The sequence below is a fragment of the Phodopus roborovskii genome, unplaced genomic scaffold (assembly GCF_943737965.1).
Source record: "Phodopus roborovskii unplaced genomic scaffold, PHOROB, whole genome shotgun sequence".
Lineage (NCBI taxonomy): Eukaryota > Metazoa > Chordata > Mammalia > Rodentia > Cricetidae > Phodopus > Phodopus roborovskii.
The window spans coordinates 29,743-57,430 of NW_026126443.1; the positions used below are offsets into that span (position 1 = coordinate 29,743).

The following is a 27,688-nucleotide window of genomic DNA, read 5'->3' on the forward strand; positions in this document are numbered from 1 at the left end:
GCATGTTGGGGCGTGCGGTCCGGAGGCGCTGCCCGAGGGGGCTGCGGCGCGGCCGGGAGGCGCTGCTGGCGTTGCTGGCGCTGGCTGGGCTGGGTGCGGTGCTGCGGGCTCGAAGCGGTTCTGGGACGGTGGAGACCCAGGCCACGGTGCACCCAGTGCCCCCGCGCACTCCTCGCCAGGGGCGTCGCGAGCCAGTGTTGACCAGGCCGCCACTGGCCGCCAATGCGCTGGGCGCGCAGGGGGAGGCGGTGCGGCTGCAGCTGCAGGGCGAGGAGCTGCGTCTGCAGGAGGAGAGCGTGAAACTGCACCAAATCAACATCTACCTGAGCGACCGCATCTCACTGCACCGACGCCTCCCGGAGCGCTGGAACCCTCTGTGAGTGGTTGCGGAACACGGGCGCGTGGGATGCTGCATCCTCCTCGGGAGGAGGCGGTACCGGAGGGGCTATCCAGGGGGCGGGGAGGCGGGAAAGTTTAAAAAAAAAATCAAAACGAACCCAAGAACGTCTCAGAAATTGAAGAGCTGGTAACTGGGTGGTCTCTTGAATCCGACGCCTCAAAATTGTCATTCCGTCCCGAAAGGTTGAGATTCGAGTTAAGCAGACAGGCGGAGAGACCCCCTAGTCCGCGCCTGTGGTGCTGTTAGGACTGTGCAGGTGTGGCTGTGACTCGAGAGCGAGGGCGACTAGCACAGGGCTGGCTCCATTCATTGGTGTGGGTGTGCTGCAGCCCGGGGACAGAGCCGAATCATCGAGATACCTATCCAATGGCTGTCTGTGTCCGAGGCGGAGCCGCCTTCCTCTCTCTGGCTGTTTAATTTCTGGTTTGGGGTGAAGGACGGTGGGAAGGAGAGGTTGGTGGAAAGGGCGCCTTTGGCTGCAGTCCAGCCCAGCTCACTCTTGTAGGTGGTGTAGGGCTGAGCCTGTGTAGTTGGAGCCGGAGCCTAGTTCCTGTTGGAGCTGCTGGCTTTTCAGCAGGTGAGGTATAAGGAAATAAACAGGCACAACAGCTGCTGTCGCCTTTCATCCTGGCCCGCCAGTCTCCTGTGTCTTCGAATTCATTAGAGAATTTCCAGCCCCACTTAAGCTCTGCAGACTGACTCAGAAAGGGCTCCTGGTTAGAGCCAGAGGCCAGGCCCGCTGTTACCATTAGGCACCTGACTCCTACTCCCCAGGCCATGCTGGCTTTTTTCGGTTTGGAAATGGACTCCGAGGGCATAGGTAACACTAAACTGCAAAATGGTAAACTTGGCCTTCTGTGATTGTAACCTGCCTAGCAGCTGCTCTGATCCCTCTCCCCCATCTCAGGGAAAGTTTAACTATAGACTTGACTTCACATCGTACCTGGATTTGTTCATGCCTACTGCTATGCTTCGGCCCCAGGCTTTTCCTTTTCCACTATTAAGTGTTCCAAGTAAAATTTCCTGGGATTGGCAGCAGTTCTCCACTCCTCAAGCCCCTTGAAACCCCAGAGTCGTTTTACCAGGTCTAGGGAGCGATTTCAGATTAGAATCAAGATAGACACCCAAGTCCTGGGAGATACAACCCCAGGTCTTTTGCTCACTAGTCCTGTGATCTCAGACAATGGCTTCAGGCTTTAGTTGACTTAGCCTCGGTGTCCTCATTTGCAAACTAGGAGCTGATGACAGTCTGCATACCCTCTACATAAGTGGGTAGGAAGAGTGCAACCTTATTCAACTCAAGCCTCATACTTTGTGCTTCTTGTATCCCTGTCCTCTGCTGCCCTGAGTATATGTAGGGGCTTCTCTTCCAGTCATCTGGGATTGGTCATAAAGTTTTTCTTGTGCAGATCCAATTTCCTCTATTGTTAGAAGTTGTGATTATCTCTTTGAAACACTTTAGATGACCTGTGGGGCTTATGGTATCCTGTTTCCATGGTGATGCAGCTGCTTTGTCTCCTGTGGGGATTTGAGAATAGATCCTGCTGTGCCATTGACCCTGGGAATTAATCCAACACAGCAGGATGGGCCTCACCTTGGACTTCTGTAACAGAGCCTGTGCCATTAATTTTGTGTGTCCACAAAATTGAGGCAGAGCTGGAGCTGTGCATGTCTCCACCAGGAGAGGCTTTGACTCACAGCTTCCATGTAGTCAGGAGTGTCTGTCAGGGCCTTGCGTAGAGTCTACATCTGCCAAATAATAGTCTGCTCCCCCTTATTCTCAGGGGAAGTTTCCAGAGCCCAGTAGCTCTCTCAATTTTGAAATGGTACCAAACCTTACGTATACTAAGCACTGTGACAGTCTATCTGGCAGCAACATCACTGCTAAGTGATGGTAATTTCTGGTAGTGTGTACATTGTGGGACAAAGGGATGGATGATTTATATCCTAGAAAGGCTAAGCTTTTACTGTGCTATTTGAGGAGGTATACAATCTTAAACTTGTTAATTACTTGTTTCCACTTTAATATTTTGGAATATGGTTGAGTAACCAAAGCTACGGAAAGCGAATCCACACATAAGAGGGGGCTGCTAGAGTTTCTACAGCAGTGCTGAGCTAATAAGGGTCTTGATATTTGGGTTGAGAATTCATATAGTATTATGACTTTACAGTGTAGGGTCCTCAGGAGTCCAGTCAATTTACAGAGGGTTACTCAAGGTCTCTGTCAAGGAGAGAGAGCCTGCAAAGGGACTTCCAGACAATCCAAAGGGAAAAGCCCAGGCCACTCACAAGGTCTGGGGTTTTCCTTTTTGGGTACTTGTTTCTTTGTATTATAAAAATGTTTGCTTCAAAATTTTTGCCATAGGAGAAGCAAAAACCTGAAACAAATGAAAAAGGTCAACAATAGAGCATTCAGCCAGGCAGGGTGGTGAGTGTCTGGTACGAGCCCAGCCAGGGCTACATAGCAGACTATCCAAGAGTTAAGGATAAAAAAAGAAATTAGCTTACAAACCTGGGAAAACTGTTATTAACATTTTGCTGTGTATCTGTCTAGACCTTTTCCAAGTATAGAACAGACTTTGGAAAATAGACACATAGATGTGTGGGTGAGAACACAGTGTGCACATAAGCTCACAGGTTTTTGCTGCCTTTGCATTGCCTTGCATATGCATGCTACAAGAGACGAAGCATCGGTCAGCCCAGGTACATCTGCTTTGGCTCTTGCTGGCAAAGGCACTAGGCCTTTTGCCTTTGGACAAGGCCAGATGGGTAAAGAGATTTTTGAAGCTGACTCTACTTCCTTGAGGTGTGGTAAAGGATCTCACACTTGCATGTGCAGCTTTGGTTTGTTAGTTCAGTGCTGACTTGAGGAGGAGGAGGAGGAGCAGGAGGAGGTACCTTTAGATAGCAGTGCAATACGTGCTGTCCCCCCCCCCCCCAGTCACTTCACCATTGCCTCTCATTTGCTGCTCATGAGGAGGGAGGGTTTTTCACTCCCGGATAGCAGGCCAAAGTGGGGAGCCATATAGCTGGCTTGGCAGCCCTGGGGAGCTCTTAGAAACTGTCAGTGCCAGGGACCTTCCCCAGAACAATGGCTGAAAGCTGCTGGCCTAGTCACTGTGCATTGCTAGCTCAGGAGTTATAGTGAGATGGAAGTAAGTAAGTAAGTAGTAATTAATAATAGGTACAGTTGAAACTAGCATGGATGTATGCCACAAGCCAAGAGTTGCTAATATTACACCAAAAAAAAAAAAAAAAAAAAAAAAAAAAAAAAAGCAGTGTTTGTTGAAAAGTCATGAGATGAGATGACTGCTGTAATGCCATTGTCACTCACATTCTGACCTAGTTATCAGGAGAGGAAGTGGAGTGATAGTCTTGCGGTGTCCCCAGACCTGGTTATGGTCTCATCTGGCCACTGTCGGCAGAAGAGCAGGACTGCTGTAGCTACATGTGTCTCTCGTTCAGGAATCAGGCTTGGCATGCCAGAGAAATCTCAGGGTAATCACATTATCCGAAGGACCAAGAGTGCCCTGCTACAGTGGGCAGGAGGAAGGTGATAGAATTTCTCTCTCTCTCTCTTATGAACAAATACCCAGTGCTCTAGGAAAATCACCTTTGTAAAGCATCCCCTATCAAGTGGGTGTTAGAAGGTTTCTTGTGCTCTTTGTTGGACCCACTTGAGTTCTTTTCTTTAGCTAGCACTTCAGACCCGTGGAACCTCTTCATTTTGGGATCCGTCGTCCTGCCCTTTCTCTTCCACGCATCCTGGATCTGTATGCTTTAGGTTTGTCATTGAGCAGCATGTTGGCCATTTTATATGTCAGTTCAGAGGGGGGGGGTGCTGAGAAGATGGCTCAGTCAGTAAAGTGCTTGCCACACAGGATGAGGATCTGGGTTTGAGTCCCCGTGTAAAAGCTGGGTATCCGTATGTGTCTCAGTTACTGTTCTGTTGCTATGAAGAGACACCATGGCCAAGGCAGCTTAGAAAGGAAAGCACTTAATTAGGGCCTTGCTTAGAGTTTCAGAGGGTGAGTCCATGACCATTATGGCAGGGAGTGCAGCAGCTGCCAGGCAGGCACGGCCCTAGAGAGTAGCTGTGAGATCACATCTTGTCTGAAACTTGGAGGTAAGGAGAGTATGAATGTGAGACTGGATCTTGTATGGACTTTTGTGACCTCAAAGTGACACACCTCCTCCAACAAGGCCACACCTTCTAATCCTTCCCCAAACAGTTCCATCAACTGGGAACTAAGCCTGTGCAGGGCATTCTCATTCAAGCCACCACATGGCACATGCCTGTGGTGCAGAGAGCTGTATCTACTGAGTCTAACGTTACATCATCTTCAGAACAGTTATGCGTACTTGCAAGAGACCCTGCCAAAAAGGCCCCATGACTGGTGACATTCCCTCAAAGGAGAAGCAGGGGTAAGGGGGATCGCAGGACCCTGAACCGAGATTCTAGCTCCTCCTCCACCTCCCAGACTAGTAGCACGTGGCCTCATGGTTTCCAGAAGTGCTGGAGTACACAGTACAGGGAAGGTAACTGAAGGGAAGACTCCTACCTGTGTGGTTATAGGGAAGTCATCATCTTTGCAGGGGGTGAGACTTCTAGGTGGGTGTTTTGGAGTCACCCATGCTCTTTGAGTCATTCCTCACCCGTGTTCTGTAAGTAAACACAATAAAATTGTTCACCGAGTTGAGCTTTGATGGAATCAAACTTTGGTCTGTTGTTAGTGCCCAATAAGGAAAGGGTAGGTGTTGAATTGTATCGCCCTGGGGATAGAGTTCCTATAACAGCCTATAATTCTTGCTGAGACCGGATGGGGGCAGAGACATGTGGAACCAGAGGGAGGGCTTGTTAGCTGGCCAGTCTAGTTGATTCCACAAGCTACAGGTTCAGTGAGAGACCGTCTCAAAAGATAGGTGGAAGACATCCAGATCATCCTCTGTTTTCTGCACACATGCACACATATGTCTACACCCAGGTGTGATCGTATTCTGGAATTTGGGACAAGGAGAATCTCCAGTTCAAAGCTAACCTGAGTGATACAGGGTATAGCAGGATCCTAACATATCCACTCACCTCACTCTCACTCTCCCCTCATAGCCATTGGTGTTTAAGCAGAAGTTTATATCTTTATTATTTATATTTATATTTAATGTGCTCGTTGATACCTTTGGATTTAACTATGCCATCTTATTTTATGCTTCCAATTTGTTATGTTCATAGTCTTTCTGTTTGTTTGTTTGTTTTGATTTTTCAAGCCATTGTTTCTCAGTGTAGCTTGGTTGTCCTGGAACTCGTTCTGTAGACCAGGCTGGCCTCGAATGCTGAGGGATGTGCCTGCTTCTGTTAAAAATACCATGCAAGCTCTCTGAGCTTCATCTTTAAAAAAAAAAGAGCAGTGAGGCTGACATGAGGTACATGCCTTTTATTTTTAATTGTATGTATGTGTACACATGTGCTGGCAGGCCCAGAGGCGTTATATCTCCCTGGAGCTGGAGTTATAGGGGAGCTGGGACCTGTCCATTGTGGGTGCTGGGAATTGAACTCGAGTTATCTGCAAGAGCAATGGTCACCTTTAACCACACAACTATCTCCAGCCCAGGAAGTAGTTTCAAAGGTAGTGATCAAATACTGCGTTGCATTTTATCTACGGGGGCCTCAAATTCTCCTACCCCTCCAGTCCTATTTGACATCTCTAAAATGAATATGTTCTATAAAGTTCAGTTGGCAACATTTGTCTTTCTGGTTTATGAAATGCTGTCTCCAACCTGCTTAGCTTTGATGAACTACTACAGACAAGAGCTAGGATAGCCCCAAGGAGTCATTCCATTTTTAAAGTTTAACAAAAACAAATATATGTTTGTTATATATTAAGAAATAAATCTTTATCTTTTAGGGGATATGTTTAAAAATAATATGGATGCTATGATAGGCAGGATTTTTCTCTAAAAAGAATCTAAGGCTGGGTGGAGGTGGTGCACGCCTTTAATCCCAGCACTTGGGAGGCAGAGGACAGGTGGATCTCAGTGAGTTCTAGGCCAGCCTGGTCTACAAAGTAAGTCCCAGGACAGCCAGGACTATTTCACAGAGAAATCCTGTCTCAAAAAAAAACCACACACACACACACACACACACACACACACACACACACACACACACACTCTCACACACTCCCAGATGGGGACAGTAGGAGATGGCAATGAAACATGGATTAAGATTGGCTGTGTGTGGACAACTGTTGGTTGGTGTTGGGCAGTCACTGGAAGCTTATGACTCTCTCTGCCTCTCATGTTTGAAAATTTTCAAAGTAAAATAAAATAGGAACAATTCCAGAAATAAGTTTTACATGCAGAGTGTCCCCACTTTGCTTCTCGGGGTCTGGGTTTCTAGTTTTTGCTTTTCATTTTTGTTTGTTTTGAGTCAGGGTCTCACGTAACCCAGGCTGGGCTTAAAGTCACCGTATGGATGAAGATGACTTTGAATATCTGATTCTCGTATCTTTACACCCTAAGATGACAGGCTTGCATCATCAGTCCTGGTTTGTGTGGTACTCTGGTCAAACCCAGGATTTGTGTGTGTGTGTCAGACAAGCACTCTGAGCTACATCCCAGCCCTAAGTGGCACCGTAAATGTCACCTCCACAGAGGGCCCTCTACCTCACTAGTCCTGTTTTTACTTCTTCCCCCCTCCCTTCCCCCTCTCTCCTCCCCCATCATTGTTCTCTCCACCCTCCTTGACTTTATCTATTGCATGAGTGATTTTTGTGACCATTGATTCGCTTGCCTGACTACCGTCCCATGAATGTAAGCTCCATGGATCACAACCCTTGCCTGTTTGGCGCATGGCAGGCAATCAGGAAATACTTGGTGACTGACGGGAGCAGTGCTAGACAGTCGGCATTCTCCCCCCCTGTCTTCTGAGGCCCTTCCTTGGCTGCCCGTAAACCGGTAGCCTGGCTACTTTCAATGCTTAGCCTCTCCTTGTGTAGCTGGTGGCCTGACCCCAGTATCTACTCTAGTGCATCTGGCATCCCTCCATCTTGCTATCAGGCATTTCCTGTAGATAATTTCCATGCACTGCCCCATGGCCAGTCCCATGGCACTGAGATTGTTTTGTTACTCTGAGGATAGAATGCTGTATTGGCCAGGAAGCTGTCAGTGCAAAGTAACAGCAAACTCTTGGACAAACAGGGAGATCGTCGATTCCCATGAGCATTAATCATGGCCCCACCCCTGGGACTGGACAGTCTCAGCTCCACTCCCAGAGGCGCCACCTGACGTTCTAGCCACACATCTAGTTTATTTATTCAGCTTCCCGCCTTTCTGAGGCGCAGTGCCTCTGGATGCTGGGGAAAGCTGGCACAGCTCTTGGGTGACAGGAATACTGTTAGCAGCACTTGCTGAAATTGAGGCGATCGGGTGCTGGAGGAGCACTGTGTGGCCGCCAACTCTCAGGACAGACATTTTTCTTCCTAGAAAGGATTGGGGGCTGAGCTGCTCTGGGGGGGGGCACAGGAAGTTTGCCAAGTAAAGAAGGTAGGAAGAAGCAGGAACAGCCAAGAGGAGGGAGCAGTCTTCTCAAAGCCTGGATTAGACTAGGATGGACAGACAGGACAGCTACAGGCTGGATCCTTTGGATTCTGTCTAGTTTGTGTATTGCTCAAATCTTCCCATTGCTTTACAGTTGAAAACCAATACCGCACGAGCAGATGTTGTTACGGTTACTTTTCTTAAGTGTCTTCCGGGGCTCTTCTTGAGAGATCCTCTAGTAGGTCATTTCCCAGGAGAAGCCTCAAGACTGCGACCCATGTCCCCATCCTCACTCCACCCCCAGTGCTAACTGCTTCTGGCTTCTCTGTTGTTGAAGTTACATTTCATTTACAGGTGCAGAGAGGAGAAATACGATTATGAGAATTTGCCCAGGACTTCTGTCATCATAGCCTTTTATAACGAAGCCTGGTCAACACTCCTTCGGACAGTTTACAGTGTCCTCGAGACCTCCCCTGACATCCTGCTGGAGGAAGTTATTCTCGTAGATGACTACAGCGACAGAGGTAAGCCCTGTGTAGGGGCTAGGGTTAGAGGGTGAGAAACGAGGGGTTAGAACGCGCCCAGTAATGATTTGGGACATGTTGTAGGGTCAGATATTGGCCAGTGGGGAGAGGAGGCTGCACCAGAGTTTGGCTAAGTCAGAGAGGGCCATGGGGATCACCATAAGTTGTTGGGATTTCAAGAACCTGGTAGGAGCCACTCATAGAGCTTTAGAGGGACAGATAGGTGTAGTGATACTAAGAGTTCAGTGTGCTGGGTGAGGAATGGCCAGGGGCAGGAGCAGGGCTGGACCAGGATGGAAGTGAGGAAGGAAAGGAGCATTGCCTGCCCAAACACAGGACAGCTTGACTTAGCTAGAACTGGTATATCCAGGAGTGTCTTAGCCAGTGGGTCTTAGGTGACTGGTTAAAGTAGGGACTGCTGGGCTTAACTGAGGGGAAATGTCAAGACTTCAGCAATAGATAGATACCTGGGAGTGTCTTTACTAGAGGCAGTTTCAGACCACATCATCATTCTGGGCTGCCATGACCTCAGCAGCTGCTGCCTATGGGCTATGCTCTGGGCCACTGACTGCACTACACGGGGTTGCCCTGACCTACATCACCTTGGGAGAGTTCTGCAGCTCCAGTCTGCCTGGCCCAGGCTGGCTCCTCCCCTCTTGCTCATTCTAGTCTTCCAGAAAAGTTAAAAGGGGGCAAGGACTAACCCTCCCCCCCCACCTTTTTTCTGGAGGTTCCCTACCTTCTTCCATCAGGCAGAACATGGTGGCACAGTCACACCTCGCTGCAAGGGAATTGGGAATTACAGTCTTTATCCTGGTGGCTGTGAGCTCAGCTACAGTCTCCAGATGGGGAGGAGACAGGGAACAAACAACAGTGTCCTTGCAAATCAGGCTGGAGTTTGGTGTTGAGTGGAGCCCAGGGCCACTGAGCTCTAGGATCAGGATCCCTGGGTCTGGGGCTTGGGGGAGTTGCTCATTTTCTCTTGGCCTCAGTGTCTTACCTGTGAGTGGATCGTTCCACACCTCTGTCCTGTGGATTGGTTTATCCACACCTCTGTCCTGTCAGGAAGTTGCAGTGAAAAATAAATGCAATCATGTACATCCTGCTCCCATGTCGCACTGAGTGGGCTTGGATCCCCATCCCTAGCCCCAGGGACTCTATGGCTTTGAACTCTGGCCTTAGCCAGTTCAGCCTCTATAAACGGAGTCTTAATAATTCCTACATTGTAGGATCGCTATGAGGATTGAATGAAACGAGGCTAGGGTAGTGTGTTGTGTTAGTGCCTGCCAATACTCAAGGTTTGTTAAATGCTAACTTCTGTTTTTATGAAATGTTGTCACAGCTGTAAACTTAGTTCTTGTCTGCCACACTAACCCCAGTTAATCAACATAGGAACTAAAAAGCAAATATCAGATTGCTTTTATTATCTGTGTGGAATTAGGCAGCTCCTGAGCAGGCAGAAGTATGGAACATTGTGCCCTCCTTCACAGTGGGGAGGGTGGGCCAGCCTCCCCACCCCACCCCCATCCTATTCTGGCTACTTAGAGAGCAGGGGAGGAGCCATAAGACTTGGGACACCTTTGGCAGCTCTGCTTGCCTCCTCTTTACTTATCTGAAGTGATTGGTGGAGGGTTGAGGGGTCTGGCTCCTTAGCCCAGGAGGATAGCACAGGCCCATCCAAAGCCAGTTCTGGCAAACCCACCCGAGTTTAGGCAGGCGACACCAGTGTCTCAGTGTGCACATTCCACATTGTGCTTAACTGTCATAGCTTGCAAAGTTACCTTCCTCATTGCTGCCACCAGCTCGCATGCAGTCATTTAAAGCTTAAAAAGAAAATCAACCAAGAAATGTTCCTAAGTGTTAAGGCGGTTTAGAGAAATGTTTTCATGAATTATGAAACTACTTAGAGCATTCTCTGATAGATGAGAACTGTGGGCCAAACCTACACCGTAGTGAGGGGAAATGCTCTTTCTTCCCTTCCTTTGGCCTAACTAAGTAGGCTCCCACCTCCCTCCACCTGACTCTCTGTGGGTGTAACTCCTTGTCCTGGAATTAGGAGACCTGGGGGCTAGTTGTGGGCCTGTCATTTCCATATATACCATCTTCTGCAGCCTGGGATGTGCATGCCCCCCTGACAAACTTGCTACTATAGAGTGCTGCTTCTATATAAGGAGAGTGTCTACTAATAGACTTACTGTTTTAATAAAAGTGATGTCTTAGTCAGCTTTCCGTCTCTATAACAAAGCACCAGATGCAGGACACTTGGGAGGAAGAAGAGGTTTCTCTGGCTTATAACTTTCGGAGTTCAAGGACCTGGTGCCTTACCAGCTCAGTTCTCAGTTTCACAATGTTATAATGGAAGGCATTGGTGGGAAGTTGTGTGAGAGCTAGCTCTTGTACTTGGAGCCTGGAGCAGAGGGAGAGACAGGAGTCCTGTGTCCCCCTAGGAGTGCACTGTTACAGCGACCTCAGGGCCTCCCCATAGCCCCCACCTCCAAAAGTTTCTACCATCTCCCAACCCAGCCATCCCCCTCCAGCCTGCCCTTGGTTCTGGGCATCCTGGGTGACAAAGAAAAGGCAGCTTCTGTATACCGTTATTTAAGGGGATTAAGGGAATGCTAGATGGCGGGGGCTAGGACAGGACCAGTGCTCCACCAAGGACGTAGACCAGTGACTCTTGTTCTGTTTGTGTCCATAGAGCACCTGAAGGAGCGCTTGGCCAATGAGCTATCACAGCTGCCCAAGGTGCGCCTGATCCGTGCCAACAAGAGAGAGGGGCCTAGTGCGAGCCCGGCTGCTGGGAGCCTCTGTGGCCAAGGGTGAAGTGCTGACCTTCCTGGACTGTCACTGTGAATGCCATGAGGGGTGGCTGGAGCCTTTGCTGCAGAGGTGTGTGGGACACTCGTGGGGGTAGGGTGCTTGGGTGGAAGCAGGCACAGACAGCTTCACCTTGGCTGCTGGAGGGATGTCAGCGCCTGCATCAGATACGCTTCAGCAGGACCTCTGTGGTGGCGGCAAGCTTAGCCAGCTTATTATAGTATGCCTAGGGAGTATCATCGACCCAGGCTTACAAAGTTGTGAGCTACAACCTCATGCATTGGGATGTATTTGTTTCAAGCATGGCTCACTTAGCCATGGATATTGGAGTTACTCAGTACCCATTAAGTACAAGGTTTGGGGTCCTTGAAACTTGGAGAGCCTAAAAGAGGGTGTGTGTGTATAAATTTGTGTATTTGTTCTAGAATGGAACCAAGGGCTTGCCTTATGTATGCAAGGCATATCCTTAGAAAAAAACATTTATTTCTTTAAAAGTTAGAAATAAAAGTGCAAGTACACATGAGTATAGTGAACCCAGCCTATATTATTGTCATCTTTATGCTAGTGTAGTTGTAAAGTATACTTCTTTAATAATATGTTACACACATACACACTCACCTCTTCAAGGCCATTCCCCTGTCACCCCAAGCCTGTTAACATAGCTGCCTACACTGTGGGTCTGGCTGTGCTTCTCTGTATCTTCCTCTCCCAATCTCTGTTCTCTCCATGTCCTCCCCACTGTCTACTATAGAAGGCAGGAGTTGGCTAGCAAGCTAGGAGTTCCCCCAGAGGGAACTCTGTCTAGGTTCCCCTCTGCAGGCAGACAAAAGGTCAAAGGCCAGATAACCCTGGAAAACCCGGCTACATGGCCTCTGACTAGTTGCCAGTGTCTGTCTGGAAGAGCTGGGGACCTCCCCCCCTCCCTTCCTGGGTGAGACCAGGCCGCCCCCTCTCTGCTGCCCCCTGCTGTGGGTGTGACAGTAGCTCCCTTTCTCCCTTGCCACTGAGGAGTGTCACCACTCCCTAGGCTATCTGGAATCTGGCCAGTGACCTCCCTTGTTTCCCTCCCCTGCTGTGCACATAGATGGCTACTTTTAGGCCAGTGTGAAATCTGAGGGTGCCACCCCTTCTCCTGAGCTGATGCACTCATAGATCCTAGACTATCAGGGCAGTCCCTCCCAGGAGCCAGGCCACTGTCTGTGAGGAGCTTTCCTCCCTGCAAGTCCACTGGGGAATTCCTGGGGGATATTTGCATCTGACTCTTAGGGTTTTGCTAGGCTGCTGGATGTTTTCCAAGTTCACCGGGACTTTGGCATACATTGGAGTGAGACTCATAGGCCTGTCGACTGTGCCTAGGCAGTCTCAACTATATCCAGAGGGAGGGGCCTATGAAAATAGAGCTGTCTGGGTTGTCATGGCAGGTATTGCTCTTGGCACACCGCAAGCTAAGGATGCTGAGTCACCCATGTTGTGAAAATTGAAGGTTCAGCGCTCAATTCTGGAAACATCTCTATGAATGCTTCCTCTACTTCCTAGACAGAGTCTTGTACCCAAGTGTCAGCATAACACTCCCCCAGTTCCCATTTGTGTAAAGTTGGGCTCTCTACGGTTCCTGCCAGCTGGAGGGCAGGTCATGAGTTCCTGGGATACCTGAGCCTTGCCAGTGTCCAGCAGCTGAGACCTGTCCTCTGTCTGCTAACAATCCCTGTGCTTGTTTGAAGAGGTGATATTGGCGGATGCCTCATCTGCAGACTCGTCATTTTGGCGAGCTCCTCGGTTTGATCCTGTGTCTGCTTTGGCCTGACCTTCTAGTCTCGCCTCAGTGTTGCATCTTCGGTCTCTCTGACTTCCTTCCATTAGTCTAGAACACTGGCGACTCCAATCTGCTCCTCTGTTTCGTCGTTCTCCATGCTCTGACTTTTAGATCATATTTGAGATAGCTGTGCCCTCCACATACCCCAAATAAGCGAGTCCTCGGGAGGGTTCCCCTTTCAGTTCCTCCCCTCACGTGGTGTCATAGGTGATGACAATCATAGCTGATAGACAATTGGGTTTGGAATAGTGTTTGTGGATGGCAAGGCCAAGATGCATACAGGCTGCTTCATACAAGACGGAAGTTATAATATTTATTTTTTTCACTGCGTATTTCACAGTAACAAGAAAAGAAGTGGTTCTGGGTTCTCTGCCAGGGAGCTTGCAAACCAGCCCTTGGGAACCCTCATTTTAGCCCTAGGAGGACACATATCCATCTTGTTACCATAGCGGCAATAGATTCTGAGGCATCAGGTGACTTGGCTAAGGCAACACAGCAAATAAAGAGCATTAAGAGTCCATATGTAACCCTGACCTGTTGGTCTGAGCATACCTCCTAACCCCTTCTTCCCCCTCCTCCTTTTCCTTCTCTTCCTCCTCCCTCTTTCCTCCCTTCTCTTCTTCCTTCCCCCTCCCCTTCTCTTCTTCCTTCCCCCTCCCCTTCCCCCTTCTCCTCTTCCTCTTTTTTTTTTTTTTTTTTTTTTTTTTTTGAGACATGGTTCTTCTATATGGCCCTGGCTGTCCTGGAATATACTCTATAGACCAGGCTGGCTTCAAAGTCTCAGAGATGCACCTCTGTCTCTAGATTGCTGGGATTAAAGGTGTGCATTACCATGCCTGGTATATATTCTGTTCTTAGATAATTATATTTATTTAAAAATCAATTATATTGTATTGAGGGAGCAATAGTGTGTGTACATGTGGCAGTCAGAAGACACTTTGGAGGAAACTCTCCTTCTACCACGTGGGTCCCAGGGATTGAACTTGGGTCATCAGGCTTGGCATCAGGCTCCTTTATCCACTGGGGAGCCATCTTGATGACCAGAGATAAATAATCCTTGATGTTAAGGTGTTTCACTGTAATGGAGCCTCTTGCACATGCAAGGAATTGAACACATGCTTTGTTTTAAAAGTCGCCTTTGAGCCTCTGAAAGTGATTGAAACTTGGCCAGAATGTCCATGGACAGGATCAGAGAAGATGGAAACTGTGCAGGTGTTCCTATTCCAGCTCCTCTCTGCCTTCTTAGTATGCTCTGTGGTGGCTCCCAACATGGTCCAGACCCCTGAGTAAGGGAGGCTGGTGTTCTTTCTGCCAGAAGTGTCCCATGGTTCATTCTGGAACTCCTGGCTGTCTGTCTTCCTGCCGTCTGGAGCGGAGACAGACAGATGACAGATGTGTTGGGTATTTGCAGGATCCACGAGAAGGGAGTCGGCAGTGGTGTGCCCCGTTATTGATGTGATTGACTGGAACACCTTCGAGTACTTGGGCAACTCCGGAGAGCCCCAGATTGGCGGTTTTGACTGGCGGCTGGTATTCACGTGGCATGTGGTTCCCCAACGAGAGCGGGAATTGATGCGGTCCCCTATCGATGTCATCAGGTTGGGTCTGCCTTCCTGGCCACTATCTCAGAGCACATTCTAAGGGGGGGTGACAGGCTGGTGACTTCCATTTCCTACCTATTGTTTTCCCAGAGCATTTATCTTATTAAATATATTGGTATGTGTCAGCTAATTGGTTGAAAATTCTAATGGGAATATCTGAATAAACTAAAATTTTCATTTTTTCCCTGGTGGTGTTGAGAGTTGAATTCTGGGCCTCACACATGCCAGGCAAGTGCTAGCTCCCCCAGCCTCTGTCCTCTATGTTCTAAAAGCACAGGGGTTTCCTCACCCCCATCCCTTGTCTCCCACCATTATTCATGTCAGGGGGTGGGGTCACATTTCCTTCCTCCTCTTCGGCTTCCTTCTTCCCACAGACCTTGTCTCCTCCAGGAGACTTGGTTCTACCCTCTGTGCCCTTGCTCCTGCCTTACTGAGCTCTGGGTGGCCTTCGTTGAAGTGTGTCACACGCAGGGCTCAGGGGACTTGCTGTTCGAGCTGTTTGTGAACTATGGGGTGTGGCTGTGCCTCCAGGCTTAGCCTGGTGCAGGACAGTGTGCATTCATTGTGCTTATGGATGGATGAATGCATGAAAGGGCTCAGATTCCAGGGACATAGACTCCAGGCGGGGGAGGGGGGTGAAGCCATCCATGAGGACTTCGTGCTTCTTCCATTGAAATATGGGTACCACTTTTTTCTAGGTCTCCAACAATGGCTGGAGGGCTGTTTGCTGTGAGTAAGAGATATTTTGAATATCTGGGGTCTTATGATACAGGAATGGAAGTCTGGGGAGGAGAAAACCTTGAATTCTCCTTTAGGGTAAGTAGTCCTGTTTTCTGTTTGGACTCATCCTGTGTTCCATAACCTCCCTCCCTCCCTCCCTCCCTCCCCCCCTCCCTCCCTCCCTCCCTCCCTCCCCCCCTCCCTCCCTTCCTCCCTCATCAGTGTCGGTGTGTCCCATTATTCTGTAAGACATCTTACTGACCCGCTTGTCTTTTTATTTAGCTAGTTTACAAGTGTAATTTTGCACTTACATAAGACTTGTGCTGGAAAGGACATTGCAGTTTTGTGGTTTCTCACTCTGCAAATGGGGGAAACTGACACTGGGAGTGGGCTGTGACTTATGCATGGTCACTCAGAATTAGTGGCAGAGCTTGGACTAAAATACCAGAGCCAGAGTCCTGCCCCCATCTGGAGCTGCTGTCTGGCCAACTGTTTAGGAGGCAGTCTGTGTGTAGCATACCTGATAACTTCGGGGAACTGCCTTTAAAAGGTGGGTCCCCAGGTTCCCATGGAAAGTCAGATGTGATAGATTTAGTGTGAGGTCAGGAAGTGGCCTTCTGCAGCAGGCTCTGCAGCCTCTCCACGAAGACTTAGTGTCCCGGTGACTTCCTCGTCAGCAGAATCTTACGTGTTTAAGAATCAACACTTAGATTTGTATCTGTGTTTATCTGTTGTTCTACCCTCTTGAAGACAGTTAACAGAGAAGAATTTGGCCTCTTCTCTCACCCCGCACTCACATCCTAAGTTATAAACACCAGATGCTTGTCCAGGGAAAATGAGGGTCCAAATGATCCTGCCCGCGGAGCTTTGGGTGTGATTCTAACAGCTTTTCTGCCTCTTCCCTAGGTGTCAGGATACTCTGCCTCTTCTAGAAGTTTCCTCTCTACCTTTCCAACCTCTCTCCTTCCTTGCCGCTTTCTTCTCTTCTGTGGCATCAGGTAATGAAGACATGTCTGACCCGCTGAGGACGTGGGTTGCCGGCGAGGTCTCTGGTCCTCCCCGGTCAAGTGCATGAGCTTTATTGCCTGGGCTCTGGGGTTCTTGTCTGGGGTGACTTGTCTGACTTGGGACTGCTTTCTTGCTCTTTCCCTTAATGTCAAGTGCAGGCTGGCAAGTGGCCTCTGTCCCTGGGGAGGCTGAGCTCCCAGCAGGTGCCGCCTCCTGGCTGCACCGCACTCTCTATGGACCAGCAGCCTTCCTCACTTACTGTGTATCCTCTCCTCTCCACCTCCATTGCAGATCTGGCAGTGTGGTGGCACTCTGGAAACACATCCCTGCTCTCACGTAGGCCATGTTTTCCCTAAGCAAGCTCCCTATTCGCGCAGCAAGGCCCTGGCCAACAGTGTCCGAGCTGCGGAAGTGTGGATGGATGAATTTAAAGAACTCTACTACCACCGTAATCCCCGGGCCCGCCTGGTGAGTCTGCCCACCTGTATGCCACCAGCTTCCTGGGAACCAAGCCCCACAGTCCGGCTTCCCCAGCAAAATAAATCTGGTTATAAGAACAGGGGCCAACGGTGCCTTTCTGATACAGCATGGGAAAACCTTTTCTTCAGTCATGCTAATACCCAGTTGATTCTCACTGTCCACAGAGCCTTGTTTATAAAGCTACTGCAAATACTAAATTAGTGATTTCCACGCCACTGCTCCTAGCAGGATTAGATTCCCCTGAGACTCAGACACAACAGTTTTACCAGCCAATTGGGACTATTGTATGCATTTCTGTTTCAGGACACTTTAATATAGACTGTTGGTCCATCAACACTGACCTCATGACCAAGGGCACTGTAACCTGTGTCTAGACAGCTCTTAACTAACAAACTTTCACACCCTTCTGTTTTTTTTTTAACCTTTATTTATTAATGTGTATGCAGGCATGTATGTGTAGGTATGTATGCATGTGTGCCCCCATCTTCATGTGTGTTCATGTGTACAAGTGTGTTATTGTGTGTATTTATGCCTAGGTGTATGCATGCCATGGCTCATGTGTTGAAATCAGAGGACAACTTTGAAGAGTTGCTTCTTTCCTAATACCATGTGGGTTCCAGGAATTGAACTCAAGCTGTCAGGTTTGGTGGCAAGTGCCCTTGACAGCTGAGCCATATTGTTGGCCCCACATCACTTTCTTAGATTTAGGAATGCGAGAAGCATGGACTGGGGGTTCAGTTTTGATGGCTGGTAAAGTCAGCAACACATGGTAAAAACAAGGTCCCAGTAGATATGGAAAAGACACACAGGAAGGTATGGCGTGGCCTTGTTAGACTTTCCTGGGAGCATGCGTGTTGAAGAACTTGAAGGAATTGTGTATGATTGTCTGTGACTGAAAGCACCACGAGTATTGATGTAGGGTCACAAACCAACCCCAATATGGAGGTGAATTTCCAAGTAAAGAACCAGGGAGTAGCCAGGCTGGCATAGCCAGTCGGGGTTGTGTAGTGTCATCTGTTGGCCGTGGTGCAGGTGTCATAGCTTTCCTCTTTGTAACCAGCTTGGTTGAGTCCGTGTGTTTATTCTTCTATGGCTTACATAGCTGCCCCCCTTGGACTCCAGCCACACACTGAGCTGAGCTGAGCCCATACACCTTGTACTGATTGAGGCCCTGAGAGAGGGAGCCAGCATCTCTCCTTAGGCACATGGCTTAGGGCTGCTTATACCTCACAGCCCCATTCTGCCCTTGCCTGAGGGTCCTTGTGGGCCCATGGCCTCCATACCAGCAAGCTCTGTACATCAGATGCCAGCTTTGTACACCGGAGGGCCACACGGTGACTCAAGGAAGTCTTCTCCAAGACATTTGTCCTGGCCCTTGATGGACATTTCTCCTGATGCCTCCCAGCAGCCCTGCAGGGGAGCTACCAAATCCTCATCTGATATATGAGAAATCTGAAGCGCAGGAGGTGGGAGAGAAGGAGGAAGAAGAGGGAGGGGAGACTGAGAGCCTGAAGGAATCTACCCAAGGCCTGCTAGCTTATGGGAGGTAGCAGCAGGCCTGGGGCCTGCATGCTCCAGAGTGCCTCTCTCTCAGCTCTGCTGAACCCAGGAGCCAACAGCCCCATCTCCTGCACGCTCCTGTGCCTCAGGGACGCCACGGTCATTTGCCTCAGTTTCCTCTGTCTTGCCTAGTGCAGCAGACTAAAACATCTGCTCCTCTCTGCTAGCCAACCTGCAACTCTAGGTCGCTGTTTTCAGGGTTCACCCCCTCCACAAAGTGTGTGAGAGCAGTGTGGAATGCACCTGCAGGCTCAACGCATGTTGGGCTGTGTTTGAAGATGGGCACAGTGACTCATGAAAGAAAGGACTTCTGGGGCCAGTGAGACAGCTCAGTGGATCAAGGGGCTTGCTGCCAAGCCAGAAGACCTGAGTCCAATCCCTGGGATCCACATGGTGGAAGGAGAGAGCTGACGGTCACAAATTGTCCTCTGGTCTCCGTATGTGCGCCGTGGCATGTGCACACACACTCACACAAAATAAACATTATTTAAAAAGAAGTGGGGGGTAGAAATTGGAAGTGTGACCCCCAGACACGAACTGCCCATCCTTGGTGTCACATTAGAGCAAGGACATCCATATCTCAGGCCTCACCATTTTTCTTGGTTGAACAGTTGTGCCGTATGGTGGCAGGGTTCATGTAGTTACAGGGGATTTGCCTGTGAAGCCAAACTTCCAGAAGTGTGCTTACCGCAGCAGTGACCTCATACTAATAAGTGTTCAGCAGGCATTTGTACTTCATTATAGTGGTGATGCAGATCACTCCTCACTATCTAGGACCCACTGTCTGTGTCTGAGAGTAAATATTCAGACAGCAATATTAAGAAGGGCACAACCTAAGTCATGGCATCCCTCTGGCTGGACAGCAGAATGGCCTGTGGTTACAGCATCCACAATGGTGCACAGGTCCCGGATGCTGATGTAGGCTTCACGTTTGGCTCCCAGGCTCTGTCGGCAGGTGCCTTGCCTCCTAATCACATTCTCCTACCCAGACGCCCCTATAGCTCTGCCAGTGTAACAGTCTCTTCTGCTTGTTGCCTATGATGTGACTGTCCCAGATCCTAATGTGTTACCCTGTTGGAGACTGACACGTGTTCCCCTCCCCCAAAAAGGCAATAGTAAGTATCTGAGTTCTTCACATTTTTATCTCCTGGCTCTTTTAAAAGTAAACTCCATGTAATCTGTTCTGTGTGAGTGTGTGTGAGCTTTCCTTGGTGTACATATGGAGGTCAGAGTTCAATTAGTGGTATTTGGTTTTCTCCTCACAAACCAAGCACTCTGGCTGCTTGACCATTCTGTGCCCGGTACCCAGTCAGTAAAAGCCCATGATTATACATTAGTTAGTGATGTCAGTGAGGATGGCTCCAGGGCCCGTAGGACTCGACCATTCTGTTTTCTCAGGAACCTTTTGGGGATGTGACAGAGAGGAAGAAGCTTCGGGCCAAGCTCCAGTGTAAAAACTTCCGGTGGTTCCTGGAGACAGTGTACCCAGAACTGCATGTGCCGGAGGACAGGCCTGGCTTCTTCGGAATGGTAAGCAGTGAGTGGGTCGTGGCAGTTTGGATGCTGCCGCATCTTGGGTCTAAACAGTGATCCTGGGGGAAGAAAATCCCCTATCTGACCCCCTCCTGTGTGATGGGGCACTGTCTTTTCCTCCCCCCTGAACATCTGATCCTGGGTACAGAATGTCAGGGCTGGAAGGCACCTGGAAATTGGGAAGGATGAGCTACTCTTTGTGGTTATTGTTTAATAAGTGGAGGGTGGGGAGGCATGGTTCATGTGGTTCATCCAGCTTGAGACCGTTAGACCTGTGTGGAAGTGCTTGCGCCCATTGAGCTTCTCCAGTTAATTAATTACTCTTCTAGGGATGAGAAGTGAGTCTTGATTCTTACTAGTATTTTCAGATTACTTTTAGTCTTAATGGGCCTGACCCACAAAGGCAGTGGTAGAGGCAAAAGACTCACTTCCAATACCCCCAAAAACCTCAAATGAACATTTGTGAAACAAGGCCAACTAAGACAAGAGTCTTGCTTTTGCCAGGAGCCAGACCGTCACTTGTGGCTTTCCCCACTGTTGCTTGTGTAAAGTGCTGGTGTTCAGTTTTAGATAACTACACAGCCAGGGTTTAGTGTTCAATTATGTTTTCAGTGTGAAAGTGTTCAAATGCACTAAAATGCAGAAATAACGAGTCTTGTCCCTGTGGTTCTAGAATACTCAAGACTGTTCCTCCTGCTTCCTGCCCTTGTCCCACCCTTGATGTTTTTTGTCTACCGGGACAAACCCCAGGCGTCATGTCATTCAGGCCTATGCACTTGAGTGTGCATCTTTGTAAATGCAGCAGTATCCTAGGACTCACACCATCACCGTGGCCCGCCACACGCCACAGAACCACTAAGCCTGGCCACTGCTCACTCTCTTTCTAATGCACAGTTTCTCAGCCTGCTCTTTGGGTAGTTGCAGATTCTAGCAGGGATTCCCACACTGTGTCTGACTGTCACATCTTGCTTCAGAAGGCTCCGTTAGCCCGAGTCATACCTCCACATATTTCTCATCAATACTGCTTTTACCATGTTGAGGGGGGAAAAAAAAGTCTTGGCTGTCTGTGGCATGTTTCACTCATGGTGTTGTCTGTAAGTTGCCCCTCTCTCCTCCATGTTTCTTTACCATGGAAGTGGGGCCGTGATGCAGAGATGTTTGGGCCAGGGCAGCGATAAGACTGTGGCCGAGAAATAGAGATGTGAGCTTTCAGGCCAGCTTTGTCTTCTTAACGTGGGGCCAAGTTCCCACCTATTATTAACACGGGAAAGCATTATAATGACAAGAAAAGAGCAGGACAAAGGGAAAGGGCTCATCTCCCTGGGGTGGTCGCTGGGGCCTCTGTCCTCATGTTCTCCCCACTGACCCTTGTGTGAAATCTCCTGGTGTGTAGATATCTAGACCCAGGTGCCACCTTTGTGTCTTGTTTAGCTCCAGAACAAAGGACTCAGAGGGTACTGCCTTGACTATAACCCTCCTAATGAAAACCAAGTTGATGGCCACCAGGTCCTTTTGTACCTCTGCCATGGGATGGGGCAGAACCAGGTAGGTGCGGGCCTCAATGGGGGAAGGGACAAGCTTTGTTACTTTTCCTTTTAAAAAACTTTTTTATTGTGTTTATTTGTGTGTGTGTGTGTGTGTGTGTGTGTGTGTGTGTGTGTGTGTACATGTACATGTGCCTACAGTGCCTACAGTGTGTGTGTGAGAGAGCCAGAGGGCAAATGCCAGAGTCTTTTCTCTCTTTCTGCCATGTGAATCCCAGGGATAGGACTCAGGCCATCAGAGTCTTTATCAGCTGACCCATCTCCCCAGCCTTCTGTGTGTTCTTTAGGAAATTAAATATCTGGGTTTGCTTTGCTTTATTTTCCTGTTGAAGTACAACTCAGTGGCAGCTCACTAGCCTAGTGTGTGGGGCTCGCTGGTGTCTGTTACTTTGGCCTTATTTGGGCTCAGGGTTTCAGAGGGTTCAGCTCATGGTGGCATGGTCCTGTGTGCTTAGGTAGAACATCATAACAGCAGGAATGTGAGGCGGATCAGAGTCATTCACACCATGAAGTCAAGATAGAGAAAAGGGATACAGTAGAGGATGAGGACAAGATCCATCCCAAGGACACATTCCAAGCATTGCTCCTCCAACGAAACCCCGTCTTACTCTTCACTACCTGCCTCCTGTGCATCACTTTACAAATCCATCAAATGACTATAATATAAAAAGTAGAAAGGGGTAAGGGACAAGACTCAGAAGGACCATAATATGAACATATGTCTTCTTTCCTCTCGTGTTGGCATGAAAGCTTTAGGTTACAAGCTATAAGTAGTTATTGTGGTGTATTCATATAGTTTTAGCTTAGTTATGTGTATTGATGTCAGGTGTCTTTTGAAGGTGTCACTCCATGTGGCCTCTTGATATTTGAATTGATGCTTTCATTATTATCTAATTCACTGGTTGTCTGCCTCTGTTTTTGTCATTGGAAGTAATTCTGCCACTAATTTGGATCAGAAAGAGGAAATCATGTAAAGATTTTTTAAAGATCGTGTGTGTGTATGCGTGTGCATGCATGAGCCATGGCATGAGTGTGAAAGTCAGAGGACAGTTTGTGAGAGTTGGTTCTCTCCTTCTGTTTTGTGGGTTCTGGGCATTGAACTCAGGTCATCAGTTAAAGGCAAGCACCTTTGACTGCAAGCTAGCCCCAGAATTGTTTGATGCATGGTATCAAACCAGTGTTGGGGAAATTGCTCAGATGGGGTCCAGGCAGATCTTTCTGGTTTAAATGCTATGGGTTAAACTGGGCAGAAAGGCTCAGTTTTAGGTTTTCTGAGCAGGTGATAGCCCAGGAAAGCATGTTTCTGTGCCAGAGCAGGACCACACTGGGGATGCAGAGGGTGCCGATGGATTGGTTTGGGACCTACAGCACTTCCCGGCTGTGAAGAGATGGGGCCATGGTATTTTTCTGTCACCCCCTACTTACCATTTGACTGTAAGATTCCTCATAGCCTGAACTTCCAAACGTCCACCATTCCAACCCTGCCACCCAGCTTAGAGCCCTGTTCCTCCAAGCTCAGGTTATCTATCTATGATCCTCAGTTCAGGCCCATCTCACCTCGAATCCTCACCTTCTGTTTGATGAGCTCTTAGAATATGAATGGAGAAGCATTGTACCCTGTGCCTTGGAACCCACTGTGTTAGAGGCAGGAGAAGGCACCTTGTCTGAAGTATTAAGAAGTATAACTTCTTGGGCCCTTCTGGGAGACAAAGAACCCTTATTCCCACTCTGCAGTGGAACCAGGGACCAGCATCTTTCACAAGAATTGTAGGGAGATGCCAAGCACACCAGAGTAGGAAACATGTTGTTTGGGATGAGAGATTTCTTTCTTTTGAGGGGGCGCAGTTGTGGTGAGTCGGGTGTTAAGCCAAGGACCTGGCCCCCATTAAGCAAATGCTCTACCACTGAGCTGTACCTCATCCCCCAAATCATCTAGGCCCCCTTTATAGCCATTTAATGGAAAGAGAAGGAGGATAAGGCAAAGGAGGGGCGGCTGCTTGAGGTTGCAGATGGCCCCTGAGACAGGTCCATTTTCTTTCCCACTGGCCCATCCTCCCTGTCTAGTAAGTGGGGTGAACAAGAGAGGAACGCTCCACTCCACTGGATAAGCACTGCATTAGAGGCCAGCAAGGTCCCAAGACACCTGGGGCCCTAACACGATCATGGCAGTGGTGGTGTGGGTTAGTGGTGGTCCAATCCACCTCACTTAGTCCCCCTAGATCAGTGGTTCTCAACATTCATAATGCTGAGACCATTTAATACAGTTCCTCATGTTGTGGTGACCGCTGACCATAAAATTATTACCATTGCTATGTCATAACTGTAATTTTGCTACTGTTGTGAATCGTGATGTAAAGGTCTCATATGCAGGTTGAGAACTGCTGTCCTAGATGATCTTGTTCAGGGCATTTTCTTCCACATCACAAGGTAAACTGACATGTGTTCGTCACCCTGTTGTTAGTTTTTCGAGTATACATCCCAGAAAGAAATACGTTACAACACCCGCCAGCCTGAGGCCTGCTTAGCTGTGGAGGAAGGGAAGGATGTCCTTGTCATGCATCTCTGCAGTGACACTGTCCCGGAGAATCAGGAGTTCATCCTACACGAGGTCAGTGAATGTGCAGCTCTCTGCCATCCATCCAGGTCTGTAAGACAGCGTGGAAGCCAGACGTTCTCTCTGGCCTGGTCAGTGGGTCTTAGACACTGGAAACTTCGCTGTGATGCTGGGAGGTGACTGTAGGGTCAGAGTCTATGGGCTTCTGGTGACAGTGGGGCTTTCTTCTCTTTCAGTCTTACACCGTGAGTGAGAGCAGGTTGTAATAGGAAGCAGAGTTGTCACAAATTTATGGGAGTGAGGTGGAGTTGTTAATACAAGTGTTGTAATGGTCTAAGTGCTAGGACGGGAGCTGAGACCCAAGCATGAATCATCCTGTTCCCCTGAGCCTCATTTCACCCTTGCTCTGAAATGGGCTTGTTATTAGCAGCCCTGTCCTGCTCCAGGAAGGACTCAGTGTGATCCCAGGACTTCCTGTGGAAGCCGAGGCCCTATAGAGATGTCACCTAGCAGACACTCAGGGATGGAGCTGGCTTTCCAGATACTGCTGGTTGAGAGTTTGGTGTCAACACACACCTAGAATACAGAGGCCCTTAGCCTACTTGTGGCAGGCTCATGGCAGTACTTTACAGAGAGCTGGAGGAAATAAGTCCAAACAAAAATGAGTTCTCTTTAAGTGTCTATTCTTGGCTAGCCTCAAGGATGGACAGAAATTGCTTTGCAATGGGTAAATCCTAAATCCCATTTGAAGTTGAAATATGTACTAATAAGCAATGGAGTTTGCAGGCTCTCTTGGAGGAGCTAAGCCCTGTAGTGTTGCCTGTTTGACAGAAGAAAATGAGAGCTGGACATGGTAGCACACTCCTATGATCCTAGCACTCAGGAGGCTGAGGCAGCCATGTCTTTAAATAATTAGGAAGACTAATCCATACACCCTACAATCCGTTGTCCTCTTCCCTTTGCATTTGTCTTCCATATGTACACGGTGTCAACTCTCAGAGAACAATAGTGGAAACAAGATTGGTCTTACACCACAGTAAGAATTTCACAGTAGGGCTGGAGAGAGGGCTCAGTGGATGAAGGACTTGCCATGTGAGTGTTCCAGCCACCACATAAAGACCAAACAGGTGTGATGGCCACCTGGAAGGCAAGCATTTGGGAGTCAGAGATAGGGACTCCCCAGAACAAGAAGGCCAGCTAAATCGGTGACCTTGAGATTCAGGAGAGACCCTGTCTTCTGGTCTCTGCACACACATATGCCTATGTATACACACACACACACACACACACACACACACACTTTTACCTTAAAGTTCATTGGTTACTTAAGAGGAAGTAAGTTTGTGTAGAAGGCTGGGCAGAGAGATACTGTAGTGAGAGCTTACTTTTAGTTTCCTAAGAAGGCTACTTGGGGGCGGACAGGGGGCTGGAAGGGTTGGGGTTAGCAGTATCTACCTGTTTACAAGGCTCTCCCTCAGAACTGGGAGGTTATACACTGACTATTTGGGCCTTAGTTAAATTCCTTACAGGAGTCCAGCTTATACCATAGAGAGAGGGAGGGGTAAAATGCACAGCACAGAGAGGCTCTCCATGCCCTGGGCAGGTGGGTAGAGAAGCAGGGCCAATAAAGATCCCCACAGCCTGTGAGACTAGGACTAGCAGAGAACCCTCTGCCTCTCACTACGGCTGGGAAGGTGACCAGAGACTCAGGTCCCTTACCCGGCTGCAGCCAGGTCTCCTGACTCTGTTAAAATACTGAGAAGGAAGCCATAGGGATGGAGTTAGGTAATGAAGGAACACGTGGGAGGTAAGTAGAGATCCTGGTTGTGCTTTCACTGGAGAAAGGACCGGGGACAAGCTAGAGGCACAGAGCCATCCTCTTGAGTGCCAGCAGGTGGCACTGTTTTGCAGAGCTGACATATTTTGAAATGCTAAAGATCACTCCTTGGGGGTCTTCAAAATGTGCCTTACAGGAAATAAGGCTTTTCTGAGAAGTCACTTGAACATCATCTTGAACATGCAACGTCTGTTATCATTTGTAGGACGGCACTTTAGTTCACAAGCAGACCAGGAAATGTGTCAAAGCCACAAAGAAGGAGTTGGGCCATGGCTTTGCACCACTCTTGCGGGACTGCACCAACTCAGACAATCAGAAATGGTTCTTCAAGGAACACGTGTCATAGTGCATCGCCTGGTCAAGGAAGGAGCCCACCATGGCACAGACTCTGTGCCCAGCGAGATGGAGGAAGTACATGGTTGGCATTTGTGAATGTGTTGAATTTCACACGGATGTGGTGAATAAGCCTTGTGCAGAGTTTGAAAACTTTAAGAGTGTCTCCCAGCAATCCTAAAATGGTATTTGGTATTTGGAAAGGTGAATTAGGATATTTTTTCTATCAAGATGTGCATTTCACAATGGTACCTTTTATTCTCACTAGAAAAAGAAGGTAAATATTTTATTTTGGTACTTACAAAGATCCCAGGTATTTGCAGTGTACTTTGCACAAACTGATAATACCTCAAATGTCGAGTTTTTTCGGTGGGATGAGATGGACACTAGAAGCGTTGTGTTGATTTCTTCAGGTGTGAGTTAGATGAGATAATAAAAGCATGCTTTTTGCTTAAATGTTGGTAATACAGTCCAAACTCTTATCATAATGTTCACACTAACTAAATCTGAAATTTCAATTTTGCCAAGATCGTGCAAACTTGAGAGGGTATTTCCAACAATGCCTAGTGGAAGGGTGGCCGGTAGCTTTTAGTAGTGCTTAGCCACTGTGACTTTAAAACGTGTTTGCATACCTTATAATTTTTATCACAAGATAGTGCCAGGGAGAAATGCAATATTCACAGGAAACTCATTTTTCAAGTTGGTTCTTAAATAGTGTTTGATTATTTAAATCAGTGTGAGAGTTTGTGATGAAACAGCTGCTTGGATATTACTCAATAATTCAGATGTTTGCGTGGTCCTAGATCAGTTCCCAGAGCTCACCAACTTACTAAAACCAATAGGAATGATTAAAAATGCCATAAGTGAACTAGGGGTGTAGGTCAGTTGGTAGAGTGCCTATGTAGCATGAATGAGGCCCCAACACCTCACATTTAACAATAGGCTTGGTGGCACACCCCTAACCCCAGCACTTGGAGGTGGAGGCAGAAGGAACAGAAGTCCAGGTTATCCCTGGCTACACAGAGAGTTTGAGTTCAGTCTGTCTCAAGAAATGTCAGTGAGAAGGTAGACTGTGGATCTTGTTTTTGTCCCAGTTAATTGTGAAAACACACTATGATGCATTAAAAAGTGTCACCTCATGTCTCATCTCTTCTCTCAAGCATTCTACCCTGAGGAGATCTTTCTAGAATGGTGCTAACAGCTCCCCAGAAACAGATCTGCTTGGCCTGGGCCCACCTGATGCACCTTAACTGCCCTGTCCTTGTGAGTGAGATGGAGATCGTGGAACGGAGTTTGGGAGCAGGAGCATCAGGGCTTACCTGGTCTGGGGCATGTGGGAGGGGTCCTGAGATGTTAGCTTTGATTCCTTCCCTGCAGGTGTATGTAGTGTGTGTATATGCATGATCCCATATCTGGGGAATGTGTGTA

The 27,688-nt window shown here is 48.4% G+C and overlaps 1 protein-coding gene across 1 annotated transcript; it reads left to right on the forward strand.

Moving 5' to 3' along the window:
• Galnt12 (polypeptide N-acetylgalactosaminyltransferase 12) lies at positions 1-27,397 on the forward strand. The gene is given in 12 exon segments (XM_051187766.1): positions 1-376; positions 8,291-8,460; positions 11,159-11,235; positions 11,237-11,351; positions 12,908-12,914; positions 14,512-14,688; positions 15,390-15,507; positions 16,711-16,887; positions 19,858-19,989; positions 21,424-21,537; positions 23,998-24,144; positions 26,133-27,397. Coding segments are annotated over 12 exon segments (1,749 nt in total). The 5' UTR covers positions 1-2; the 3' UTR covers positions 26,274-27,397.
• The last annotated feature ends 291 nt before the right edge of the window (positions 27,398-27,688 follow it).